This window comes from Acipenser ruthenus, chromosome 14 (assembly GCF_902713425.1).
Source record: "Acipenser ruthenus chromosome 14, fAciRut3.2 maternal haplotype, whole genome shotgun sequence".
Lineage (NCBI taxonomy): Eukaryota > Metazoa > Chordata > Actinopteri > Acipenseriformes > Acipenseridae > Acipenser > Acipenser ruthenus.
Genome location: NC_081202.1, coordinates 6,942,646 through 6,969,849, shown reverse-complemented (window position 1 = coordinate 6,969,849; position 27,204 = coordinate 6,942,646). Strand labels below are relative to the sequence as shown.

The 27,204-nt window shown below is 37.9% G+C and overlaps 1 protein-coding gene across 2 annotated transcripts; it reads right to left on the bottom strand.

The window, feature by feature from the left end:
* Positions 1-62: 62 nt before the first annotated feature.
* LOC117420128 (solute carrier family 45 member 3-like) lies at positions 63-25,114 on the bottom strand. Of its 2 annotated transcripts, none has more exons than XM_058985674.1 (6): positions 24,680-25,114; positions 13,517-13,818; positions 7,522-8,364; positions 5,380-5,645; positions 4,039-4,515; positions 63-1,023 (listed from the first exon to the last, which is right to left on the bottom strand). In XM_058985674.1, the coding sequence occupies exons 2-5, from the start codon at positions 13,713-13,715 to the stop codon at positions 4,102-4,104; spliced, it is 1,722 nt and encodes a 573-aa protein (XP_058841657.1). In that variant the 5' UTR covers positions 13,716-13,818; positions 24,680-25,114; the 3' UTR covers positions 63-1,023; positions 4,039-4,101. The 2 variants fall into 2 exon arrangements, with proteins under 2 accessions (XP_058841657.1, XP_058841658.1); XM_058985675.1 differs by having other exon boundaries at positions 7,534-8,364; positions 24,680-25,113.
* Between the last annotated feature and the right edge of the window lie 2,090 nt (positions 25,115-27,204).

Here is a 27,204-nt window from a genome sequence, read left to right as displayed (position 1 = left end):
CTGGTCAATAAAGGAAAACTTTAAAGTATGAAATAATAGAATATGGTTCCACTACCTTATGATATATTTCAAAATATTTATTGCATGTATATAGAAAAAGAACAGGGAGAATGCATAATCATACATACAACCAAATGAAATATTAACAAGCTACAGTATGACAATATTTGTGCTTTTAAAGTGTATTTCCATAAGATGCTTCAGAACATTTGACAACAAGTAGGTTTTACAGATTTGAGGGTACACTCAGGATTATAGCTCACATGATAGCATTTCACAAGCAACTAACATTAACTCGCCAGTAGACAAAAGTAATTTTATTTGTGAGATAAGCAATTAAAACCTCACAGATTCAAGCATAACTGAAGGCCATTGAGGCTGAATAACTTTGTTCTTGGTTTATTTTTATAGTAGTGCAGTTCCTTTAAATCACGGACCGAAAAAGGGTGAGTTGATAAAAAACAGTCCTGTAAACAGTTCAGGTTTAAATTAAGTTTTAATACAGCCACAAATGACTGTACAATGCTCATAGAGCTTGTTATTGGTTACAGACTTCCTTAATAGCAATATATCTAACTGTTTGGATTGTTATAGTTTTTAATACCCAACGACTATTTTAAGTTATAAAAAATAATAGATTTTGCATAGACTTTGAACTCGTTTCAAACAGTGTTTGAATCACTGCCTCTTTTTCCACTTCAGGATAGACATTGGCTTTCAACACTGCACTGATGAAATGGTTTAGTGGTAGGCCTACTACATGTTATTTTTGGTGCAACACGCTTACTGGAACAGACGGTGTCTATACATGTTGGTTGAAAAACATAAACTTTACAGCTCAAGACATTCCAACACTTACAGCACAGATGATCTGTTCATGCAGCTCCACATTATCTGAACCCGAAGCATGTTTTCATCATCATGTTTCAAGTCCTTCGCTTTTCTGAAATCAGTGACGATGTGGACAGTTTCCAGGGCTGTATGTCATCTTCAGTAAATGGTGTATTCCTGGATCACATCATTCTACAAGCCAATTTGATTGGCAATGAGTCCACAGTCTTATTTTTGGAAGGAAATTGTTTTTATCAACACATATCTAGCGACATATCTAGGACCTTTAGGCTAAAGGGGATGCTGTAAGGATAATTGCACCATATGAATATGTCATTATTGGGTTAGTTGCAGGAATGAACAGTTCATATATATTATATATATATATTATATATATATATATATATATATATCTCATTATAATTATTCAGAAATCTTTAAAAAAAGAAACAACACTATAATAATGTAATTATAAAGAGCCCATACCCTCATAGCTAAGTTACAACAGAGGGTCACACTTTATTTTAAGGGCTGTTTTTTTTTTAGTTTATTAACTGTTAACAAACATTGTTCATTTTTAGCTAATGGTTAGGGTTAGGGTTAGGGTTAAGGTTAGGGTTAGGTTTAATAAAAACCTGATTTAATTTGCTCAACATTACTACAAGAGAGACTATCAAAATGTATGCAAAATAGTTTACAATATGTGCTTAAGAACAATAAATAAATACGTATTTACAAAAATAATGTTGCAATTTGTATAGACACTTGCAGTAAATTAGAATCATAGTTCTGCCTTTCCTACTCATAAAAATCCAGCGATTTATTTGTACCAAAACAAGTACTCAATGCAACTGGGCAAGTCACATTTTCTGAGATAAAAGGTATATCCTATGGCAGTAGTATAAATCTTATACTGTGTTTACAGAATGCAGTTACCTTGCAAATATCTGAAGTCAAAAATATAAAAGGTTTAAAAACACTGAGATGAAAGGCCCAGGTTAACCAGGATTTTTTTTAAAAAATGAAGAGACACCTGGAAGGTCAAATGTTGTCAAACATTCAAAGCATGAGGTAAAACAGCTCTTAATAATGCTGGGGTCAAGTAGACAAAAAAACAAAAAAACAAACAAACATCATTTTCAGAGGCCTATACACTAAGTGTTCGAGGAGAGCTGATATTCCGGTATCTATTAAGTAAATAGAGGTTAATGAAGGCCTCTTGCCTATGAGCACTTTTAAATTCCTGTCCAACATGACTGTTTACTTGTAAACCTGAAACGAAACGATAAAGACATGCTCTTTAATAATATTCTTGTTGTCTAGAAATCACCCTGTACTGTTTATGAAAGAAAGCTTTATCAGGTAGGCAGGTAAACAGAGAGACACACTCTGATAAATGAAGAGCTCCTCTAACAATACCTCAAGCAGTTTTACACCCAAACTGGTTCATTCCTGAGAATTTGTTAAAAACACGGCAAGATGCCAGAGAGGGGTTTAGTCCTGGTATTATTAATCCGAGCACAAAAACTAAACAAGCTTGGACGTGTGTAGTTCTGAAGACACTTAGAAACATCAGTTAGGACAACAAGCTGTGGATATCACACTGCCATCTTCTCTTATTAGCCAAATCTAAATGTAAAATCCTTTAAGCATCATAGAAAACCACCCGCACACATCCATTTACACACAATCCCCCTCGACTATACAGGTTACTAAAGACTTCCCATAGGGATATCTCTCTCTCATAATATATATATATATATATATATATATATATATATATATATATATATATATATATATATATATATAGAGAGAGAGAGAGAGAGAGAGAGAGAGAGAGAGAGAGAGAGAGAGAGAGAGAGAGAGAGAGAGAGAGAGAGAGAGAGAGAGAGAGAGAGAGAGAGAGAGATCTATATCTATATCTATATCTATATACACACACAAGGGCGATTAAAAGTAAGTTTACCACATCAATGATATGGTCCGTTGATGCAGTAAACTTATTTTCTAATCACCCTGTATATATACACACACACACACACAATAGTACATAATAATATAAGTTACATTTCCAAAACGCTTTTTCTTCATATATATATATTTTATATTGGAGCTTAAAACTTCCCAGGTGTTATGATACATGGCCGTCAAGATGCTAGATGGCGCACTAGGTGTAAGGAGTAAAATACTTTCCTGCTGTAATCATTAGCCAGCAATACACTCTATGTTAAGACACACTCTGTGTTAGCAGCTACATGTTAGAGACACAGTAAAAAAGCAAGCAGCTTTAGGACAAGCCTCTTGATAATAAAGCTTATCGATTCAACAAAGAAGTTGTCTTCATTGTTCCCGATTGACATCGAAACACCAGGTTGGAAATCTGGCCTGGTCTAATAGTGGGATAAATGTATACAGAGACATTCATTCACACACACACATACAAACATACATATTTTGCCTTGACACACAATTCTGTCTGCAACACAAGACTTCTCTGGGCCCCCACAAACTGGCAATACCCTGCCCTACAGTCCTGAGGAGCACTCAATTTTCATATCTATTACAGCTGTATGAGGTGCTCTAGCTTAATTCTGATGATGATCATTTGACAGTGTATATATATATATATATATATATATATATATATATATATATATATATATATTTATGTATAGCTGGGATGAACATTTTCAAGTTTGTGATTACAGTAGAGTATCATACTGCAGTCTGAAATAAACAACAAAAGCACATTCCACTGAATGATCCTGTTTTGTTGGGTAATTTGGTGGGGTACCAGGTCAATGAAGGAATATCTGAATATACATCAAAATTCTGAAATAATATTAAACATACACTTTCCATTTTCCTACCAGTGCTATAGCTATAACTATATATATATAAAACTCCAAAAAATGCTAATTCTTGTAACTTTTGTTCCTCATCCACAAATGCAAAACTTTTGCTACAAAAGATTTTTTCTATAATTATTTGTTTTCGAGAAATTTCTAGACATTATACATTTCCTTTGGGGTACGTAAATGTTTGATTACAACTGTGTATGTGTGTGTGTGTGTGTGTGTGTGTGTGTGTGTGTGTGTATATATATATATATATATATATTATATAGACATGGAAATGAAGGAAGGGTGGTGTAACAGAAAAATAACACTTGACCTTTCCAACAGCCATGTTTAAAAATACTACCTCAGTTGGCAGCAGTTTTAATGCTGCTCCATCGCCTTCTTTTTCTTCTTTCTTTTCATCCTCTCAGAATTTCAGGTCCTTTTGGTCAAACACTATGCTTTTGGCTAAATAAATCGCAATCAAGCCAAAGACAGTGGAGGAGGCTATGTAAGCTGTAACAGATTCTGTAAACTGAACGATCATCCCCATGAAGAAAGAGGGGAAGACTTGCGAGAGCAGAAAGGTGCTGTCCAGGATGGCAAAGTCCAAGCCGACGCCACGCTTCCCAAAATCCTCCTCCTCACCATCACCACCACTGGCAGAGTCATTCTGTGCAGCGTAACTGCCTGCGTGCTCTGGCTCAAAATACACATGTCCGTTTTGTTTGTGGTTGTGATTTATGGTGCACTGTTCATCTGGAGTCAGATAAACCGACTCTCTGGTTATGGTGATTCCATTTTTAAGCATATTTTTGGGTTTTGTTTTTGGCATATAGATCTGGAATAGACAGAACAGCACAAGAGTTACAGAAGGTATGCACTGAAGTTAATGGTATAACTAGTACATATCTACAGTTTTCACATAATACAGCATGTTGCATGTTTTTTGAAGTTTTGACACATATTAAAAGTTCAGATTAATTCATGGTTAATAAACACAACCATATTCACCAACTTTTCCTTTAGAACAGCTGTACAAACCACCCATCAGAACCAGGAAGAACAAATACATTCAACAACAAGAAAATACTAACTACAGAGAATAATGCATGGGGTCGTGTGTGATATGTAAGCAATAATTGCAATATTGCGCTTAGGCAACTGTTACCAAAAAAAAGACAGAAAACTATATTTGTGGTTTAAAACTTGAACATTAGGTGGCACAAGGATATCTGTCGAAGACACCCCGAGGGCGAAGTATCCCACCCCAAGGGTGGGCATTAAATTCTCATTTATCACACACTACCCCATGCAGTATTTTTTATAATCTCTGGTGAGCAATTTTTCCTGAAGTGAGTGAGAGAAGACAGCAACTATGTGAGGTACGGTTGGAATTCCTTTCAGTTTGACAGCTCACTCTGGAGTCGCACTCTGTTGCTGGTGATAATGAGCATGTGTTTCCCGTAATAATCGGACAGTTATTAAGGGAAATATCAACTGGAAGAGCCTGTTGAAAAAGAATGCTCACCAGTTATTATTAACAAATAATGCACACCCTGCTGTACATAAAGTTGTAATTCCATCTTGAGTTTTCAGGGACATATAAATCATGAGTAACTGAGGGAATTACAGCCTCATTATGTACTGTTGGATGCAAACTCTTCTTTATGTAATCATAGGTTAGTATCCCTTCTGCACTTACATCCTTTTCCTTGTGGTAATGACAGGTCAGTGTGTAGGGCAGGGTCTGTAGTGTGGCATAAGCAAATCCGGTTAGTGCAGACATCATGGTGACCAGCACAATGCTCTTGGAAAGGCAGATCACCAGTGCAGAGAAGGTGAAGCTGACCATGCTGGCCAAATAGACTCTCTTAGACCCAAACAGTTTGACAAGTTTGCTCATGATTATTGAGAAGAACGTTGAGGTAGCACATTGTAGAAACAGGCCCAGGCTCCCCATACGAATACCTGGAGGAGATAAAGCACAACATGGCAGGATTTGTTTTTGTTTGTTTAATTTAATCACTGGCTCTTTACATCACAAGACTAAACGGAACATTAAAACTATTTATGTGCCACTAGAAATGAAGAACATTGAAATCTGCTGATCAATTCTTGTCACAGCCTCTTGTACTCATCTTAATCTAAAGTAATTTCTAATGCAGTAATCTCATATGACAAGTTAAAAAATCTCTTTGCCATTGACTTTCATGAGGATTCCGAATCCACATGCAGGACACTGTTGGACACTGTGAGATACAGGACAGTGTTCGCTTTTGATATACAGGGACGTTGCACAAGCTTCCACTGATAAAGTAACTCTCTTACTTTATACATCATTGTAAAGCCTTGATGGAATTACAGATTTTTCATGTGAAGTTGGGCTCAGATGCAAAAATGTGTAAGAAGCACTCTACTGACAATAACTCTCCAGTAATGTTGTTGAAGCTGACACCCTGGGATCCTTCAAGAAGCTGCATGATGCGATTCTGGGATCAATAAGCTACGAACAACCAAACGAGCAAGATGTGCTGAATGGCCTCCTCTTGTTTGTAAACTTTCTTATGTTCTTATGTTCTTATCTGTCTTTATACAGCTCAGATTTATAAAGATTTTCCATTTCCTTCTTTGCAAGATTATTATGCACAGCACATGCAGCAGGATAATACAGCATGTGCTTAAATAAGTACAAACCAAAACAACAACAGAGAATACGTTTATTGTATATTTAGTAGGCATGTGATACATTAAACAATAAGCCTACATTTACCACACTAGACATGTTGCATTTTTCTACTTTGATGCATTATGAGCATCAACAATTTGCTCAAAGCCTCCACTAGTGTTTTCTACTATTATAACAACCTTGACTTGCATAAAGAAGGAAAAACATTGAGTGAAATAGCTCGCATCACTTGAATTTCAAGGTCTGGTATCCGAAGCATAATCAACAAGTACAGAGAAACATCATGTGTAATTGACAAACCCAGGATTGGAAGACCCAAAAAGCTGTCTAACAAGGATGAGCAACCTGTGCTTTCTGCCAGTTCTATTGTCAATTCAACGCTTGTCTTCTTTCTATTCCTTAAGGATATTATCTTCAAGTATTGCTCATCCTTGTTAGACTGCATGTTATGGGGATGCTTCTCTTCAGCAGGGACTGGGAAACTTGTCAGGAAAGAGGGGAGAATGGATGGTGCAAAGTATAGGTAAATCCTTGAGGAAAACCTGTTTGAGTCAGCCAAGACTCTGAAACTGGGGAAGAAATTCACATTTCAGCAGAACAATGACCCAAAGCACAAAGCCAAAGCCGCACTGGAGTGGTTGAACAAGAAGACAATTAATGTTCTTGAGTGGCCCAGTCAAAGTCCTGACTTGAATCCAATCGAAAATTTATGGCAAGACTTGAAGACTGCAGTGCATCGACAATGCCCAACAAACTTATCAGAACTGGAGCAATTTTCCTGTGAAGAATGGGCAAAAATTTCACCATCCTATTGTGAAAAAAAAGCAGTAACTGCTGCAAAAGGTGCTTCTATCAAATACTGACTTAAGGGGCTGAATACTTATGCAACCAGTAAATTTCATTTTGTACATTTTCTTTGCAAGTTTTGCTAACATTTAACCTCCTCCTCATATAACAGTGTTTAGTTTAACCACTACAGCTTTGAATAAAACAAGTTTGTTTGAAAAACTGTGCATAAATTATTTGTAATTCAAATAAGTGTGTGTGTGTGCGTGTGTGTATATATATATATATATATATATATATATATATATATATATAAAACTAGAGTTCATGATTTAAAGTCCCATTACACTATTCATTATCTGAAACTGTTACCTTCATCATTACCTTCATCATAGCGAAGTCTTGATGCGGTTCCTGGTGCTGCACTGGGGACACCTTCGTAAAGCCCTTCCCCAACAAAGTCTGTGTAGAACAGCATGAAGGACATGACGGCCATCCAGCTGCAGAGCTGGGCTACACACAGCTGCTTCATGACGCGGGGAATGTGGCAGTAACTGCGGTAGATGGCCGGGGTCATTGACCAGCAAGTCCGCAACATGCAAATCAGAGGGCCTGACTTGAAGACCCTCAGCTTGCACTTGAGAAGGTAGCAGCAGGAGCGGGACACAGACCTGGCACTCTCTGAAGGCTTTGGTTCCAGCAGCAGGCGCCCTGAGGGGTAGGTGGGCTCCTGTGAGACTTTCATGGTGACAAGGACACTTACAATGAAGATGAAGGTGAGCAAGGAGAAGAGGCACTCCTCTTGACCGCCGAGGTAGGCGGAGAGGTAGCTGTCGGTCCAGTTGATGGCTGGGAGCAGATAGCCGATGCAGCCGCCCAGGCTGACCATGAAGGAAAACATGGCGAAGGCTTGCCCACAATCCTCCTCCTCCCGGTACAGGTCAGAGAGCAGAGCTTCCAGCGGGGTGAAGCAGACCTGGCCGCAGAAATCAAGCAGGCCCACTCCCAGGATGAGGAAGGCCACGTGCATGGCCCGTCCGCCCCAGCTGAAGTAGAAGGCGAACATGTCAGCTTGGGGGATGATGAACAAAGCCAGCAGCACCCCCAGAGACAGCAGCCAGATGAAGGGCCGTCTCCGGCCATAGCTGCTTGTGCAGTGGTCACTGGCTGAACCGATCAGAGGTATGAACAGGAGTCCCAAGACTGGCCCGATCCCTGCAAATAGAGAAAGCAGTTAAAATGCAAATGGAAAAAAAGAGTGTATCATAACCAACAACAAAGCATCTCCTGTGAAGCTAGTATGTCAAGGCCTTTGACCTCTATTACCAAAAAGTCACATGACCACAATAAGGAATAAATGTCAGAGGCAAGGTCACACAACAATGTCACCTGTATCTCAAATTATTTCCAATATGCTTTCTGAAGTATTAAAGGTGTGGTGGACTATCTAACTGAACATACCTACTGTTGTTGTTATTATTACTAGCTATTATTATTATTTTAGTTTTTATTATTAATATTAGAACATGTCGTACATGAGAAAAAAACTGCTAAGGATATATTACATTTTCCAGTCCCAAGAGATGATTTCTGATATCAGAGCCAAAGACATAATCTTTACGTTGATAATTGGAACAAACAATAGATTGAAACCTTACTGTCTGGTTAGGTGATAAACATAAAGATGATTTATTGACCAGTCATATTTCTACACAGAAGCAATTAGCAATTAGATCCAGGCTAACAACATGAATCGAAATCATCCTTCGCTGCCAGGTGGTGCTGTAACATTTACTTCTGGGAAGCCACTGGTACAGAGGTTAGGTCCTCATGTTTCATTATCTTTGTGGGAAAAGTTAGTCAGTAAAACACCTTGGCAATATTAGAGTACTGAAACACAGAAAAGTTGTGTACAGTTGTGTATGCAGTGTGTACATCATAAATGATGATTTGTCAGCGTTTCCAGCATAAAGTGATCAATCTCTAAGACATACAATGCATTCTGTTCATACACCAGATCACTTTTATTAGTTTAATGGTTTTATAGATTATGTTTTAAAAGGTAGAGTTGTGGAGAAATATGTTTGAAAGGGCAGTTGACATTTCTGAAATCTGCGTCAACCGGTACCCAAACATTTGCCTACCATGTACTACTGTGCAAACTACAATACCTCTCCAGTATGTTAGCCTATGATCAGCAAAAGCAGAAAAAACTCTCACCAGGGTGTGCAAACATCTGGGTACTTGAGTACAGTCCAGATCCAGACTGACACTAGAGTGGACTCTGACATCATACCTCAGTGGTCTCTTGCAGACAGAGATTGTGAAACCTATTACTCGTTCACAGCCTACAAAAGTTCTCTGTGTCATTTGTCAGACTGGTGTTTGCGTCAAAATGCATGGAATTTGTTTTGATTATATCAAAAGCTTTTCATAAACCCATTGGCTTTTAGAGAATAAACCACAGTAAAGGCTTATTGATGAATAAGCTTTTAGTTGCATTAGCGCAAAGGTATAGTCTAGCCTGTAAACACTATGTAATAGTTGAGGTAAATCAGGATATTTGGCAGCAGTTTAAGTCTTTTGTTAGTTTCAGAGGATTTCAGAATCCAGATGCAGGATATTGTTTGTTTTGCAATAACTTTTGCACTCCCCCAAAATCAATGTTTCCTAGAGGAACTACAGTAAGTGACTTGATAAGTTTTTGGCTGTATGCTCTCTAAATGAAATGGAATTTTGTTTTATTCATCACATTTTTAAGCATCTTGTTTTACACATAGCTGTGTTAAAATATAAGTTAGACAATAATATGTACATATTCAGGTTTTGGGATACATTTATTAATAGGAGTTCTGATTTTTGGGGTTTTACTTGATAAAGCCTGATCTTTACCCCTCCATTTAAAAAAAAATAAAGGTTAAACACACAAATACTGTGCCAAAAATCCCATGTCCATCACTACTGCGCTACATGCAGTTTCTAGTCTAGAGTTCAATTTAACATGGGATAATAAGTAAAAATTTAACTGTGACATATCAGGGATGGAAATACAACTCATATTGCAAAGCAGTTTCACCCATTCCAGGTTTTTCTACAAGCTTGATTAGCCCCATTGTATAGGTAACAAGCTTAGGTGGGTCTTATTAAACTTACAGTAAAACCAGAAATGGATGGAACTGCTATACATGCATATGGACGCTTGGTCCAACAGACAGCCTCCCTATGAAGAATGTATTATATCACACAAGGGCTAAGGGAAAAGGTGCCCGACTCCTAACACAAAATGCTCAGCTGTCCCATTGCAGTTACATGAATCCAGATCTCCACACTCAGTCCCGATGGGAACTTATCCCTCTACAGTAAGGCATTTTCCCTGGAGGATTTCAGCTAGCTTTCAGGTTTCATCTTCCCTGTAGGATTTCAGCTAGCTTTCAGGTTTCATCTTCCCTGTAGGATTTCAGCTAGCTTTCAGGTTTCATGCTTCCCTCTACTGTAAGGCATCTTCCCTGGAGGATTTCAGCTAGCTTTCAGGTTTCATGCTTCCCTGGAGGATTTCAGCTAGCTTTCAGGTTTCATCTTCCCTGGAGGATTTCAGCTAGCTTTCAGGTTTCATGCTTCCCTGGAGGATTTCAGCTAGCTTTCAGGTTTCATCTTCCCTGTAGGATTTCAGCTAGCTTTCAGGTTTCATGCTTCCCTGGAGGATTTCAGCTAGCTTTCAGGTTTCATGCTTCCTTGGAGGATTTCAGCTAGCTTTCAGGTTTCATCTTCCCTGGAGGATTTCAGCTAGCTTTCAGGTTTCATCTTCCCTGGAGGATTTCAGCTAGCTTTCAGGTTTCATGCTTCCCTGGAGGATTTCAGCTAGATTTCAGGTTTCATGCTTCCCTGTAGGATTTCAGCTAGCTTTCAGGTTTCATGCTTCCTTGGAGGATTTCAGCTAGCTTTCAGGTTTCATGCTTCCCTGGAGGATTTCAGCTAGCTTTCAGGTTTCATCTTCCCTGGAGGATTTCAGCTAGCTTTCAGGTTTCATGCTTCCCTGGAGGATTTCAGCTAGCTTTCAGGTTTCATGTTGCCTCTACTGTAAGGCATCTTCCCTGGAGGATTTCAGATAGCTTTCAGGTTTCATCTTCCCTGGAGGATTTCAGCTAGCTTTCAGGTTTCATGCTTTCTCTACTGTAAGGCATCTTCCCTGGAGGATTTCAGATAGCTTTCAGGTTTCATGCTTTCTCTACTGTAAGGCATCTTCCCTGGAGGATTTCAGCTAGCTTTCAGGTTTCATCTTCCCTGGAGGATTTCAGCTAGCTTTCAGGTTTCATCTTCCCTGGAGGATTTCAGCTAGCTTTCAGGTTTCATGCTTCCCTGTAGGATTTCAGCTAGCTTTCAGGTTTCATGCTTCCCTGGAGGATTTCAGCTAGCTTTCAGGTCTCATGCTTCCCTGGAGGATTTCAGCTAGCTTTCAGGTTTCATCTTCCCTGGAGGATTTCAGCTAGCTTTCAGGTCTCATGCTTCCCTGGAGGATTTCAACTAGCTTTCAGGTTTCATGCTTCCTGGAGTTGCACCCTTGACACACAATGCTCATCTTTAAAGGATTGGAACATCAGCCAATCTCAGAAAGGAAGTGACAAAAAAAACACAAGCTGGTTGCCATACCAACAAGAAACACTGAAACGATATCATTTCACTGCCTGGTTCCAACGAGCAGTTATTTGTTAGCTTGTCCAATGTATCTTAGAGGTTTCATACAGACTGATCAACACCTTGTGCTAAAGTATCAGACAGAGCCATCCTATTCAATTCTGAAACATAACCAGACTTTACATTGTTCAACAGATGAAAGGGCCCTGCTGCTTACAGTAATTCATTTCAGAGCATGCTGATCAAAGGACCTGCCAGTCAAAGAAACTATCAAGTACAATGAAGCCCTTTCATCCATTCCATAGCCCTCGGCCTACCTAAACTGAATGAAGAATAACCCCAAAGATGAAGATTAAAAGCACACCTTGCTGCCAGTATCTGCTACCAGTAACACTCACGTGTGACTGCTGCATGCTAATTATATACATATATATATATATATATATATATATATATATATATATATATATATATATATATATATAAAACATGTTTGTTACTTTTAACTGTTTTCACTATCAGCAACTGGTAGTAAGGCTGAAGCTAAAAACATTTGGACCATAAATGTATGGAAACATAGAGGATTATATAAAGGCAATCTCATGGATGGATTTTGATTGTATTTATACAACTATAAACAGCAGCTACTGTACTTCCAGGAGGGCAGCCTTTTTTTCAATAGTTTACTGACTTTCTGACAGGCACACTGCCTGACCCTATTATTTTTAACGTAATCTGCCTCATCCATTTCCTTTAATCTCCAGAATTAGAGCCTCCATAAATATGTTCCTCAGAGCCAGTGCACACACATAAGTGGGTTCTCATTACCTATAGGTTATACATTTGTAGTCTCAGCATTGCAAAATCATGGTTCAGAATGGCTGCAAGTAGCCACTCAGAGGAGGAGAATGGTGAGGCCAATATCAGAAGACCTCAGCTGACTTTAAGGGTTTGGAGTCAGAAATATAGATCAGGAAGGGATTTATAGGTCAAGAGGAACACCTTAAAGCTAATGTGGAACTTTAATGCCTGTCACAATCCTAGCAGCCATACATAACCGAGTTCTCTATTTGTTTGATGTGCAATCTATTACTGAAGAAACTTGCCAAATTCTGTCAGTTCTACATCTCTTTGAGCAGGGGTCCTCGAGACCCCAAGCCCTTCAGGTACCTGTTCCATCTGTACCCTCAATTACCTAATTGGACCAATTTAATTTCCTTAATCAGTTAATTAATTACTGACACCTGCAGGTCTCCAGAGCTCCTTGCAAGATTAACGTTCTCTGCTTCCAGTGCTCAGCTTGGTGGGGAAATGATTATTAAAGAATACCAATTCAGGCATCTGAATATATTTGAAAGTACAATATACTGTAAACTAATGAACATATAACAATTATGTTCATACATTATATGTATTTCATTTAATTGTCTGATTATCTGAAAAAGGGTCATCCAGATTATATATTGTATTCACAATTAAAAAGAATTGGTCCGATCTTGATAATCTCTTTTGCCTTTTTTTTGCAAAAAGAAAACACAATTAATGTATTATTAATATTGACTCATTATATTAAGTTTTAAGTTCATCATTGTATTAATAAAAGTGCAGTTTACATGCAATCTGACTAGTTCTCTCTACAGTGCAATACCATATATCATAAACACTGCATATTTATTAGGAAAGAATGCCTTGTTAATGAATCACTCCTCTTTTTCACTTTGTAATTAGAGCTTACCTAAGACCATCGTCATATACTGCTCTTCAACCCCAGCCTCCAGGAGTAATGGAGGAACATATGTAATCCCAGCTGCCACACAGATCTCCAGGCCACAGGTCAGGAAATTTAGCAAGACAAGATGCCACTGCAAGTTGCATCGAAGCATATTTAGAATATTCTTTCCCCGGCAGCTGCTACTGGGAATTCGGAAGACCATATGGTGCTTTCAGCGTTCCGGTACTTTTTGGCCGAGACACTAGGAAAGCAGTGATTTTTCTTATTGATCCTGATAGCTTCATCCTTGAAGTGGCATGCTGATACTGAAATTCACAAAAGAAGGAAGAGACAAGATAAGTTCAGGACAATACCATTCTATTATCCAACCAATTCTACTTCACAATTAGCAAGTGTTATGTGTGTGTCAGATAGCAAAACGAAGAGGGAGCACTGCACGTTGGTTTAATTGGAAAACAAGTTGTCAATTAAAAAGGATATCAATATAAACATTCCCTCAGATACAAAAATACAGTTTAGCTGACTTATATAAAACACAGCTAATTATTGCCATTTCCAACACTTTAACCTTTCTTAAACGCTACTTCACCCTTGAGGCCCGGGTGTTACTTATCACTGGAACTATTTTCTCATAAAAGTCACACTGTGTACATGAAATAAAAAACCTAAACCATACAGGCTAAGCTTTTATCATTGGGAGTTCAAAGGACAAGGATGATTTATCCTGTAATTTGTGGTTTGGCCAGTCTGCAGCATGTCAATTTGTAGTTCAGTGCTCTATTCTCTTTTTGTGCTTTGTGCTTGTCCGTGACAAGAGCTCATATCAGAGAGAAGCTTTTGATTGTTCGGGGATAATCAGTCCATCAATGGATTTTCCCCCTGGCATGTTCTTTTTCCTCTCATGATTCTGAAACATCAGTAATTTGTACATTTTGAATTCCTATTGATGGTGGAAACTTCAAACAGTAAATATGACCCATTTAGGAACGTGTGTGTCAACTGCTTAGGTTGCATCTAATATATATATATATATTTTTTTTTTCTTTAAAAAAAATGTATACATTTAGAGTATTGTGGTAATTTCATTGGTAATACCGGAACTGAGCAATTTATAAATTTGTGATCCAACTGTTTGGGTTGTATCTGACTTCTTAGCAGTTCTCTGGTTGTTTTGCAAAAAAACAATACTCAAGTTACAGTAGTGAAATTTGTGATCCAACTGCTTTTAAATAGCAATCTGGACCTCGGTTATATCTGACCTTCTACCAAGTTTCTGGTTGTTTTGTGAAACTGTACTTAACATTGTTGGTGGTAACAGACGATGGACCAACAACACAGTGAGGACTATGTGGACAATCAATCATGTGTGTGCTAAATTGAGTTTATTTTACCCAGTCCCCAACTTCAGCCTGTATCATAAGCAAGGAAATGCTATTGTCATTTCTGAAACAACCCCAGGAAATCAAGCAGGCAGGATGTGTTTGCAGAGGATTAAGTGATGACTGATGAAGTGGGTAGTGGGTAGACATGCCTGGTGTGTTCATTAATGTCAGGCGCTGATCGCAGAGACATGTTGTCATCAGGATAAATCAGAGGCATTCTTCAATTACTTTAAGTAGTCTCATGACTATAATAACTCAATACTGGGAAGGAACACATCGCTTGCATCTACCCAGTATCAACCAGATGGACATTTGATAATTCAGCATTCTGTGTTCAGGCAATATGATGGCAGTCTGAAATAACTATCTGTTTGTATCAAATGAAAGGTATAGCACATAATGCTCATTTTACCTAGATTGAAAAGTACGGTGCACCCCCTTTACAAAATTCTTTGACAAACTTTTCTACTAGAGGTCTTTTGCATGTCTTCAAATGAATTGGGCTACATTCGATTGATGATATTCAGAAGGACTTAGATTTCTATTTCTTGTCAAAGTTTCTTTTAGTATTAGGCCTACTACATAGATGAAATACCTCTTCATCACTCAGTGATCGGGAGCCATTGTTAATAGACTGCACTGTTCCACCATAAAATGAAAATGCAATGCTTGTGAAAGGGCATCATGGGAGCAATGTCCATACCACCTTATAAAAGGCAGCCATCTTAGCACTGTATCAATTCAATTGGAAATGCTATGCCCATAACATACTGTAAACTTGTGGCATGGAATACAGTAAAACCTCTATTACCCAAACTAATTGGGACTCGGGGGTGTTTGGGACTGTTCAGAATAACAGAGGGGTTTGTAAAATGTAAGTCGGTATTAATCCAATTACTAAAAATATGGATGGTTAGTCTCAATTACAGCTTATGACATGAGCAGAAACTACAGGCTTGTGTGCTTTATAGTACACACACACACACACACACACACACTCCCTTGCACTTTTGCAAGGTTACAGTACAATTATACTGAAGTGATGCTCAATTGCAAAGACTTCAGACTACAATGAGGCACCAGTTGTACAGTTTACAGTTTATATCAAGCATCTCCTGACATATAATGGGATCTGCAAGACAAGCTGCTTTGAAGGACATCTTTAACAACTTGTCTCAGATTTCACAACCAATGTCAATGAATTGAAAGCACGTGTGCAATAATTTAATGGTTTTACGGACTCCCCCACCATTCAAACTATGTGATCAGTTAAGCCCAATTTTATTTCAGATTTCACTTTTCAGGATTTAATAAGGGATAGGCAAACCAGAAATAAGTAACTCACACAATAAATGAAGGGGTTTGTAAGTTATACTGTGACCCAATTGGTTTGGTTCATCTAGTCTACCCTCACATATTTTTTTAGTCAATTTTTTGATCTCAGGTATCTACAGTATAATCTCAGGATGTCTTTGCAGATGACGGTACTAAGCACAATATCAGCTTCAGTAATACTTCATAAGGTAAGACAGTAGCTGTGATAAATAGTGGGAACGTACATAACTCCCCAACCCATCTGTCCAACTGCCACCTCATCCAAACTTTACTGTATCATGTGGAGGTTTGATACCAATGCCATTGCTGTAAGATCTTTGAATACAGAGGCCTCAAGCAGCTCCTACCGTCCTAAAAAATCTCCCTAACAGTAGATGGGTACAATATTTTTACAAAAAAGAAAAAAAGGAAAGTCACTGTAAAGTATATATAATTTCACTATTTTGCTGGATGACTCAAAAGCCACTGCAGAGAAACAAAGTTTGGCATGTGGAGGCCCCAAACAATTGGACAAAACCTGCAAGGGCTCCTGGGAATGCGTCATTGATGCTCAACAGTGTTAATAATGTATCTGTACATCAGTGTGAAGGTGCTGAGCAGTACCACACTGATTCAAGATTGAAAGTTGCTCCATCTTGTGAGAAATAGCACAGCAGTTGTACTATAGTTGGCATTTTACTTGGGATACAACCCTATTCACTCACAATAACAACTTGGAGATTTATGGAAGAACCATTTGGTGAACTACAATGAGCTTTTGGTCTTGTATCACAATACAAATGATACATACCTCTAGTATGATACGCTACCCAATGAATCGATACACCCCTACTTATAAATAGTCCCCCTACACAGGGGCAGCAGTGTGGAGTAGTGGTTAGGGCTCTGGACTCTTGACCGGAGGGTTGTGGGTTCAATCCCCAGTGGGGGAAACTGCTGTTGTACCCTTGAGCAAGGTACTTTACCTAGATTGCTCCAGTAAAAACCCAACTGTATAAATGGGTAATTGTATGTAAAAATAACGTAACAATTGTAAGTCGCCCTGGATAAGGGCGTCTGCTAAGAAATAAATAATAATAATAATAATACACAGTGGTAAAAATATGTTGGTTTGTTGTTTTATTTGTTCCCTTCTTTTGTTTTTTAAATTTACACATTTTTCAAGTCTGGTGCTACTGAAAATGTGTTTACATTGCTTCTTCCTGGTACCTCTTAACTTCCTGTGCTCGAGGTCACTTTGTATGACTGCAGCTTAACCTTTGGAGAGATCCTGACCCACACCTACAGGAAGGGATTCGTTACCAGGATGTTGCAGCAAATGAATGTATAAAAATCTACAGTAGCCAAGAACAAAAATAACTGAGGCATTAGTGATGAAATGCATTTTAAAGCATTGAGACCTTTGAGACCTTGTCAAAGACAAATTCCAAGGACTGCAGAAATCTCATAAACAAAGGATGAAGTTAATGTTACAACAAATGGAGTCTGTCATCAGGCTTTCCAATGAAAATCAGTTGGATTCCTGATTTTCTGAATTGACAATGAAGAGTTAAACTATAGCAATCAATCTATGAAAAGCCAGCCCTTGAAGAGCATTTCACACCCTTCATATCCCATCTCATCAACCCATAGATGCATTGAAAAGAGCCCATCGGGGAATCCCTAACGTTCCCTCAGTCAGACACTGTGCACCAAAGCCACCCTCCCCCTTGCCCAGTCTGAGCCATTTGTAGCAATGCAGCTGCAATGACCTGCATTGTAAAAAGACTCTGTAATAAATTGCTGCAGTCAATTGTCAATCGTATATTTCTTTGCAACTTAAGAGTACTCTCCACCAGCAATTCACCCTGGGGATCCTTGAGGCACCAGCCTCAGATGCTGTTTTCCCAGGGAACTGTAAGGAATGGGAACAGCTTGATAGGTTTGTATAAATACAGAACTGAACTTCTCTATCAAATGATTCCCATTTGTTTGAAACCTTTAGGCAGAAAGGGACTGTAAGTTTGTGTTTGATAAGTCCACTGTTCCTCTGAACAGGTTGTTCTCATGTTTTCCATGGCTATCATGAGTTTCTTTATGTTCTTAAAGGACTGCTAACAAATGCTTTACAATCACATTTCTTACCTCTTATTAGCTTTATAATGCCCCCCCCATTCAAACACTATAACCTGCAAAATGAAGTGAGTCTGAACTACAACACACTACACACATGAAGTAATTAGGTATCATGTTTCATCTGTTTCATTTAAGTATAAAACACAAGCAAAGGACCAGGACCAATAATACTGATAGTTAATTTCAAGAACACGCTAAATTCAAATCAATCACAGCTATATTCCTCATGTGATCACACATTTGTTCATTAATTAAAAAAATAAGTTCAACAAGGGTAATTCCATACAAAATCAAATCCAGTACTTTTGTAGCTATCCAACACATTGTGGATGAATAAGGCTAGCCTCAGGCTTCCCAGGGGAAATCGATTGGTTTATTAGCAAAAAGTCATTTGAATGTTTGGTCAATAACTATAGGTCAAGAGAGAGTGTTTTATTTATTTATTTTCAATAGACCCACTCATCACACTAACTGTAATCCCAAGCCAAGATGCTGACCAAAAAAAAAAACTCTGTTCAAAACTATTATGTAGGAATTGAAACATTGACAAGCAAGTACTTTCAGGAAACCTATAATTTAGCTGACTGCTATAGCAATTTGCTTTCACGTATCTTTCATGAGTTGAAAAATGTTTTAATGGCCCAACAGGCTCTACGAAATAAGCTTTGTACCAGTATGTAACCCAATACATCTGGCTATCCAGGTCTCTCAATTAAGCTATCATTACCATTAGTTACTCTGACGAGGCTGATCATGATGTCTGGATCACTGCAGGCTCTACTGAATTGTTCAACAATGACATCAGCAAAGCTAGACTATGTTTTAACAGCTATCCGGCTAAAGCTATGGGATATTCTTGGCTCCGTTTTAACAGCTGCTACCAGGCACTATAAAGGCTGCCCAAAAAGCATATCTCATTGACTTTTAAGACACTAAAACAAACAGGACATCTGCAATGTATGATAAGAGCAAAAACTGTACCTGTACTTGAAATTCTTGACAGCTCAGACAGAACCCAACAAGCCAGTCGTGTGATCTCAAGCGGAGGAGAAGCAATCTGTATATCTCTGTCCTGCCTAAACTACCACGGCTCCCCTGGGCTACTGCACAACCCGAGCAGCCCTGACATCTAACACTCTGCTCAGTTGTGTTTTCTGGGTCATTCATCCCTTGCTGTAAAAGACAGCAGCAACACTGTTGTAAGAAGCCACTATGATAACTGCAGTTACAGTTTTTGCAATGTGTGTGGAGAGATGCTAAAAGATAAGATGAGGATGAATTTAAATTCTTTATAAGGTTAATGGTGAGTGATGGGCTGGAGGGAATTAGGAAGCAGATATATAATACAGGAAGCTTGCAGACTTTAAAAGCAGTACTGTATTTTGGTTGCAGGGAATAGAGCAGCACTAGGGGTCAGCTGAGCTGCCACGTTGAAACTTGTACACACAGTTACAGTGCAAGTCAATTTATTTCATGATATAATAGTTTTATAATTTATAAAAAGTGATGGAGGAATTCTGATTGGTTACATTCTTGATATGTTAAAGTTTCAACATTTAGGAAATTAAATGGAAACTACTGCTAAATTTTTAGCCATTCACAAAATATTTTAAATCCAGATATTTTAGGTCCTAAATTTATCCCGCCAGACATTAATTGACTTTGTTTTTTTTTTCTGTTTTTACAATGTGGAGTATTAGTCACTAAATTTCTGAATGTTAGTTTTACTGTTTGTCTCTAGTTCATGTCTTCTCTTCCCAATCGATAAATAGTTCAATTTAACCATTTTGACTATTGCAGTAAGTGCACTGTTAATATTTACACATTTTGTAAACATGGAAGGCTTTTCTTCATGTTTTCAGAGTCACTTTGTATCATTTTCAGTCATCACATCCTGGTGAGTTCTAAACCTCAGAAGTGTAAAACATCCCTGTGGCCTCAACAGAGCTTTTAGAATCAAGTTGTTTATTAAAGTGAGCAAATATAATCAGAACATCTCCATTATTTTAGCACTTTACTACCATTTTTACTGGCATTCTCAGGCCCCCGTCCTGTCCCCCGTCTGAAATCACTTTGAGGAAAAACATTGGTTGGCTTAGACAAGAACTGGAACTTTAAAGTATATTTATGTATAAAGTATGAAGTACAAAGTAATAGACTAAAAGGCTGGTACAGGAAAAGGTATAAAACAGATATTGATAGTACACATTTCTTTCTGCATTATCACATAAATAAAAAATAATGAATTGATACTTCGTGGACAAGGGACACATCAGTTCCACAGGAGCTCCATTACAGACTGAAACAGACCTTTCATTCACCACTTCCATGATGAAATGATGCCATGTCTTTCCCTACACCTACTCATCAGGACACCTCTGTGTACTGTATGTAATCGTTGAGCCAAAAACAAACAAGGGTATGTTTCCATTAGACCTCAATGGCACTATAAATAAATACCTTTTAAATGATACATGGTATATAATTAAATGTTCTCATCAATATTGTCGATGAGCTGATTCTACTTCTTTCATATTTATATTAAGTTTATAGGTGGTCCCTTACTAATAAACATATTCAAACGTTTTTTATTTTAAAATATATTTTGATAAATTACGTAATTCTTGAAACCATTCTAGACTGCTGATGAAGTCAGTTTTATATTGAAAAACTCTGAATAAAAAGAGATTTTAAAAACAAAATGTTCTTAAGAACCAATATTATGAAAGTATATATATATATATATATATATATATATATATATATATATATATATAAACTGATTTTAACTATTGCAGTCTTAGTCTGTATTTGAGTGGTGGGAATTTGAATGAAATTACACATGAAGTGAAAAAGTGGCTTCCTACTGAATTCCAACAGATTCATGGTGAAGAACAAGCTTTCATATCAACAGCCTGATTTCCCCCCTTAACCACATGTATTGCCACAGATTGTAAAGCGTCAATTTGATATTAACTGCCTAAAAAAATAACATACTTATAATACCAAAAAATACTTACGATACCAAATCCAGTGTTTATCCATGCAATATTAGTCTTTCTACGTGGCCAGCCTAAAGTCACAATCCCATGACATAAATTTTAAATCCTAAAACCGAACCTGCCCGATCTCAGTTGCTGTTAACACACACACAACTCCTAGGCCAACACTCACACAGAGACACAGCCCTCTCTGCACTGACTTGTGTGAAAACACAGAGCACTTGAAGAATTCTACTCTCCTGAGATTCTAAAAGCCTGTCAAGCTGGTTCTGGGCTTCTAGCACAGGCCAATCTGTAACAAAGAACAAATTCATATCAATGCTGCTTCAACACCCCCGCCCCCCCCCTCCACACAACCCCCAACCCCCTATACAATAATCCCTGACCTGGTATCATGTTTAACTGCTTTGCAGAAACACTCCCCCTTCACCCCCTTCAGCTCATTATCAAAGACTGTGAAAGTGGAGCTTTTATGAACTCCATCACAAGCCCATTGAAATACACTCTGCAATAACCAACCTGTTCCCTCCTTGCACCAAATCTAGCCCTAACAGGGTCTTCTAATTCAATAAAGAGGAATATCCACAAGTTTTCTGATGCACTGGTAAATTAATTAAAGCTCAGGACGCAGCATTGGAGTGTGCTGCCATTTAAAGAAAGCACTTAGTAAGCCTATGCAAATCAATACAAATACGCTTAGCTACGGCTTTCAACACTTGAGAAGAGAGTGTTCTGCGCTGATTCGGATGTGTTACAGCTCTAACACCAGACTTTAAAAGATGTCAGTGTTCAAAATGTAATCCAGTGCAGGCCACCTGAGATCATTTCATTTTCCTTCTTCACAACTTTTCATTTGGATGATACCGAGACACAAAGCCAAGGTCACACAGTTAAGGGTCAACGTGAATTTAGGGCAACTTTGCTGAAGTGTTTCAGTTTGAGATCTTTTTTTTCACATCAGCAGCACAAAAAAGCCAAGTGATGTTCTAACTACCCTGTAGAATAGCATCTCATTACAAAATAGTTAAAGAAAAAACAAATAAGCATTCTCAAGATAATAGCCCCTTTCACAGCTCAGAAAAGCTTTGTAATACTCAGTTAGGCATTTATTAGAGAAAGTGCAGTATATGAAAAGATTTCAAATAATATTTGCTTGGCATCACAATAGCCGAGCGTTAGCATATGTGCAAACATGTGATGTTGATGCAGCAGACTTTAGTACCTGTGCTTTTACTCCAGACCTGTACAGTGAAGAGTCTGCACAGTTCTGGCCCATACTTTAATCAGATGATCTTTGGGATACACACATTCTTACAGCCCAGTTGAGAGACAACTCCTTTAACTTATCTAGCAGAGGCCATATATCTCCTGTTTCTGAGCATCTCAAAAATAATGCCCTAACCACGTTTCATTAAAATAAAGTCCTCTAGATAAATGTAACTGTCTGATAACTTGCGCTCAAGTATGTCCTAACCAAGTTTCACAGTTGGATAAGCAGTTCTATATTTTACATACTAAATGTAAAACTCTAAGTGTGACATACGTACAGGTGCCTCCGTTATATCCGTGCCGACTGAGATATGCATCTCCTGTGGGGCATAATTATCAACAATATTGTATTGAATAAAGAAGCTTGGTACTTCCCATTCACCACACTCTGTATCTAGAATAAAACTCATCAAAACTACTTCTATAGCACCAACCCTTTGCAACTTCTAATAGATTATTTATAAGTTCCTACTTAAAATATATCAGTCAAGGGATATACAACCATGCAAGAAGGTTTCCGTTCAATTAGAAACAGTTCAGGGGCATTAACAACTCACAAGTGTTGAAATGCTGCCTGAGGGCACTCGAAACAGTGGACTGTTTGACAGAATCAGCACTTTTTGATGACTGTGAAGAAGCTCTTTAACCACACAGTCCATATCAAAACTGATGAACTACAACAACTGAATATCTGCACAACTCATTTTGACTGAAACATGTCAGCTTTGGCTGGAATTTTAAATGTGGCTTAAGAGCAATTACGTGGACAGATTCATGCAATGGGACCCTCAGACCAGCCAGATGCCATAACGGTTAGCAGACATGCCTCTGGATTACCAGGTCATGTGTTCGATCCCTGAGCTGTCTGCATACCTCCTCATTAAACTAAGACAAGCACGGCAGTGTTGCAGTCCAGGCTTTTCAACTCACACCCCAATGCATTCTAGTGAGTGTAATCCTGCTGTGAAAGGTACCTGAGACAGGTAAAACACACCAGAATGCATTGCGATGCGAGTTGAAAGGCTTGAACTGTCCCAGGTATAGTAGTAACCCTAATCAGAGGCCTCCTATTCAAGTGTCTGAACTGAAAGAGACAGGTGGAAAACAATGACAGCATTGCTGCTAGCTGACACCACTTAAATAAGAAAGCAAAGTATCTAGCCTATCAAAAAACAAAATTCTTCAGTGAACAACACAGGTATGCACTATTGATGATGTCAAGTTTTCAAAAAGACAATCCCAACTGCTCTACAGTTGTAATCTGTAATTATTTAGAAATGCAGAACTGGCACACAGTGTCTGTAGGATAAACTACTTTTCATAAACTCTTCCAAAAGGTATCAAAATCTAAGGGCCTGCAATCACGTTTTTGTGTTTTGTTTACTGTAAATCATTCCGCGGCAAACAAGGCCTCTTGCTAAAACTATAGTTTCAATGAATATCCAAAAACTTTAAATTGACTTCATGCGCGTGTTAGAATTCACCATGACAGATTACAGCAGCACCTCTGCTGCGTAATAATAATCACGGTAATCGTGTACATGTGAGAGGTTATAAACACTCTCAAAATATCTCTCCAGCAGCACCTCCCCCACACCTACCAAGTGTCAAAACGGCGAGGGGGGGTTAACCAGTGCCAATGAGCAGCGTTTAACTCAGACGAGTCTACATACTTTTCTCATAAACATTTTATCATCTTTTATTACAATAATAACAACCCACAGTTGTCGCCATCCTGAAATTAACCTAAATTCAACTCCTTAAAAAAACAACTAAAGTAGTCCAAAACTACTGAATGACGCAAATTTAACAGCGACAGTAAACTGATACAAAGTGTTTTAACATGGACTACATCTTACGTATCTCTTTCAGTTACAACCGTGCTGAATACGGGAACGCCGTGTAAACAGTAACGCTATGGAATACAGCATAACAGCAATGTTGTGGCAAGTGGAAGCTATTACAGCAGATATTTTTTTTCTTTATTCATGTTTTAAACTCTGTAGTTATTTACCGCAAACAATAGTTATATTCTCAGTTCAAGTACATTAATTATGTATTACCTTGTATTGGTTTTGGGAATCCATGCAGCTCAAGTTGTTCACTTTCCTCTGTTCTGTCTTTGCACAACTTGTGGGAAGGTCCTAATGACGTGGAAAGATTCCCGGTATGAAAGACCCAGCAGGAACACGGACAGAAGTCATAAAGAAAACCACTGGTTTCTTTCTTTCCTTCTTTTTCAATAACCACATTGATAGAAAGTAACGTGACGTTTACAGTAACCTGTAAGTTAAATGTCGGTAAGATGTGTGGCAGTGTTTAGAGTTATTGATCCCCCCTGGCTGTCTTGTCTACAGTTTCAATCACATTAACAGTGTGGTTTTTTCATAAGTTTTACAAACAACTTTCCTCAGGAGTTAATGCGTTCTAGTGAATCTGTCCCGCTGACCCTTGTAGTGACTGGTGCTCCACAGGTCCTCGCCATTCTACATTGTGCTGGTCGCCAATCCAATAGTCGTATTTATTAATAAATAACTAGCCACAGCTAGGATATTCAGAGTGGCATTGTGAATTAAGATGGATGATGAATAAATCCTCCCCTCCCCCTTCGCCTTCCAGGACTATGCATTTTGTAGCTGTGCTGAAATTGTAAAAATCTGAGTCTGGTCAGCTACAGTAATATTCTATGTATGTATTGCTGGAATCTCTAGATATGTGATTTTATTATAAAAAGCTTGTAAAAATCCCTATCTCTCTAAATATATAAACAGTATATACAAACTATTTAGGAATATATTATTCACCATATATTAATAAACCCTACCAAAATATGTGTGTGCTCTGAATATATTTGATTTTCAGAGTCACATTTACACATATGTTATAATCATCAAATGCACAGTCATTTATACTCTGTGAGTTATCTATTATAGCAATTGTGTGACAAGTTCTGTTGAGCTTTTTCTTTTTAAGGTCCTGAATTTTTATTTTAAAAAGTCAATTAGGGCTGTTTCTGCCTTCAACGGAATACAGTATTTAGTGGCAGGGCTGTGCAGTAAATGGGAGTCTTTGTGACGTTTGTACTGTTTCTTGATATCACAAGATAACTAGGTTTAGAAACCCGATGAAAGTGAATGTCAGGTAGATTCCACAGATACCAGTCTTCTGAGTGGGTACAATCAAAAGCTGAGTTATACTTGTGAGGGAGATTGCGGCTGCTAAGTAAAATGCATTCTCTAGGTATAGCTATTATATGAAAAGTGTTTTGGTTATTCCTTGTTTAAAGGTGTTCATTTTTAATTTAATTTTGAACCACTTATTTGAATCCCTGGAAATAATTTATTATAGCATATATCCATATAGTTTGTTTGAGCAGTTCCTAAAATTACTTGATTAGCGTTACCATTCAGGGACCTGAAATAATACTTAAAGGAGTGATAAGCAAGTATTTAATATGTATGTGACATTATCATCATAGAGAATTGATTTTTTGGCTAAAACTGTAAGTCATTCTATTTTCTATAAGACTGCTTGGCGTCTGAAGTATTTTTTCTAATTGATTGTTAAGCTATATAGAAACTAACAATCTAAGTAAAATATACACAAAAGTATTAAAGTACTCCAGTTTGACCAGTCTCTGTTTCCAGCCCACCACTCCTCCATGTAATTTACACATTTACATCCCCTCTGATCATCACAACACTTGCATTGCATTGTCCTGCATCCTAAAGAATAAGGGATTAATTTCACAAAAAAAAACCCCAATATTTAAAGAGTATGGGGGGCCTGTATTATTATTATTATTTATTTATTAGCAGACGCCCTTATCCAGGGCGACTTACAATTGTTACAAGATATCACATTATTTTTACATACAATTACCCATTTATACAGTTGGGTTGTTACGTTGAATCTAGGTAAAGTACCTTGCTCAAGGGTACAGCAGCAGTGTCCCCCAACTGGGATTGAACCCACGACTCCCACGAGTCCAGAGCCCTAACCACTACTCCATTAAGATGTATTAAGATATACAAAAATAAAAAAAGAAACAAGGAGATTTTGTGGCTCTCGTTTATTGTCTTGCAAAGCACGAAAAATGGTTCCCGAAACAGATCATTCAGGAACATCATAATTCTGAGGTTTCCTCCCTTAGAAAAAGCTGGGATAGATTTAACCACTGGAAAGGTCGAGTGGGTTGACAACGTGTACATTTCAGTGCACTGCAGAGGGATGACTGAAATTACTAACTATTCTTACAGAAATATCAAAAGAAAACCCCATCATAATGATAACTACAGGGTGCATTGAGTGTACAAGGATATGAAGATAAGGATGTGGTATTTCCTTTTTACGGTCCTTGACTTTTTATTTTTTTTAAGTAATTTAAGTGCTGCCTCTGCTTTGAGACTGACAAACTTAGTCTGTCATTTGGATTGGCAACAGGCTGTTGTGTTGGTAGTTGAATGTTTTACAGGAGTCTGTAGAGGTTCATAAATGTTACAATGTGGTGTCATTGTATTTCCATTAAAGATAATTTGCCTTGGAACCTGTTTGTTTAATTTGTAATATATTTTTTTCCGTTGCCAAA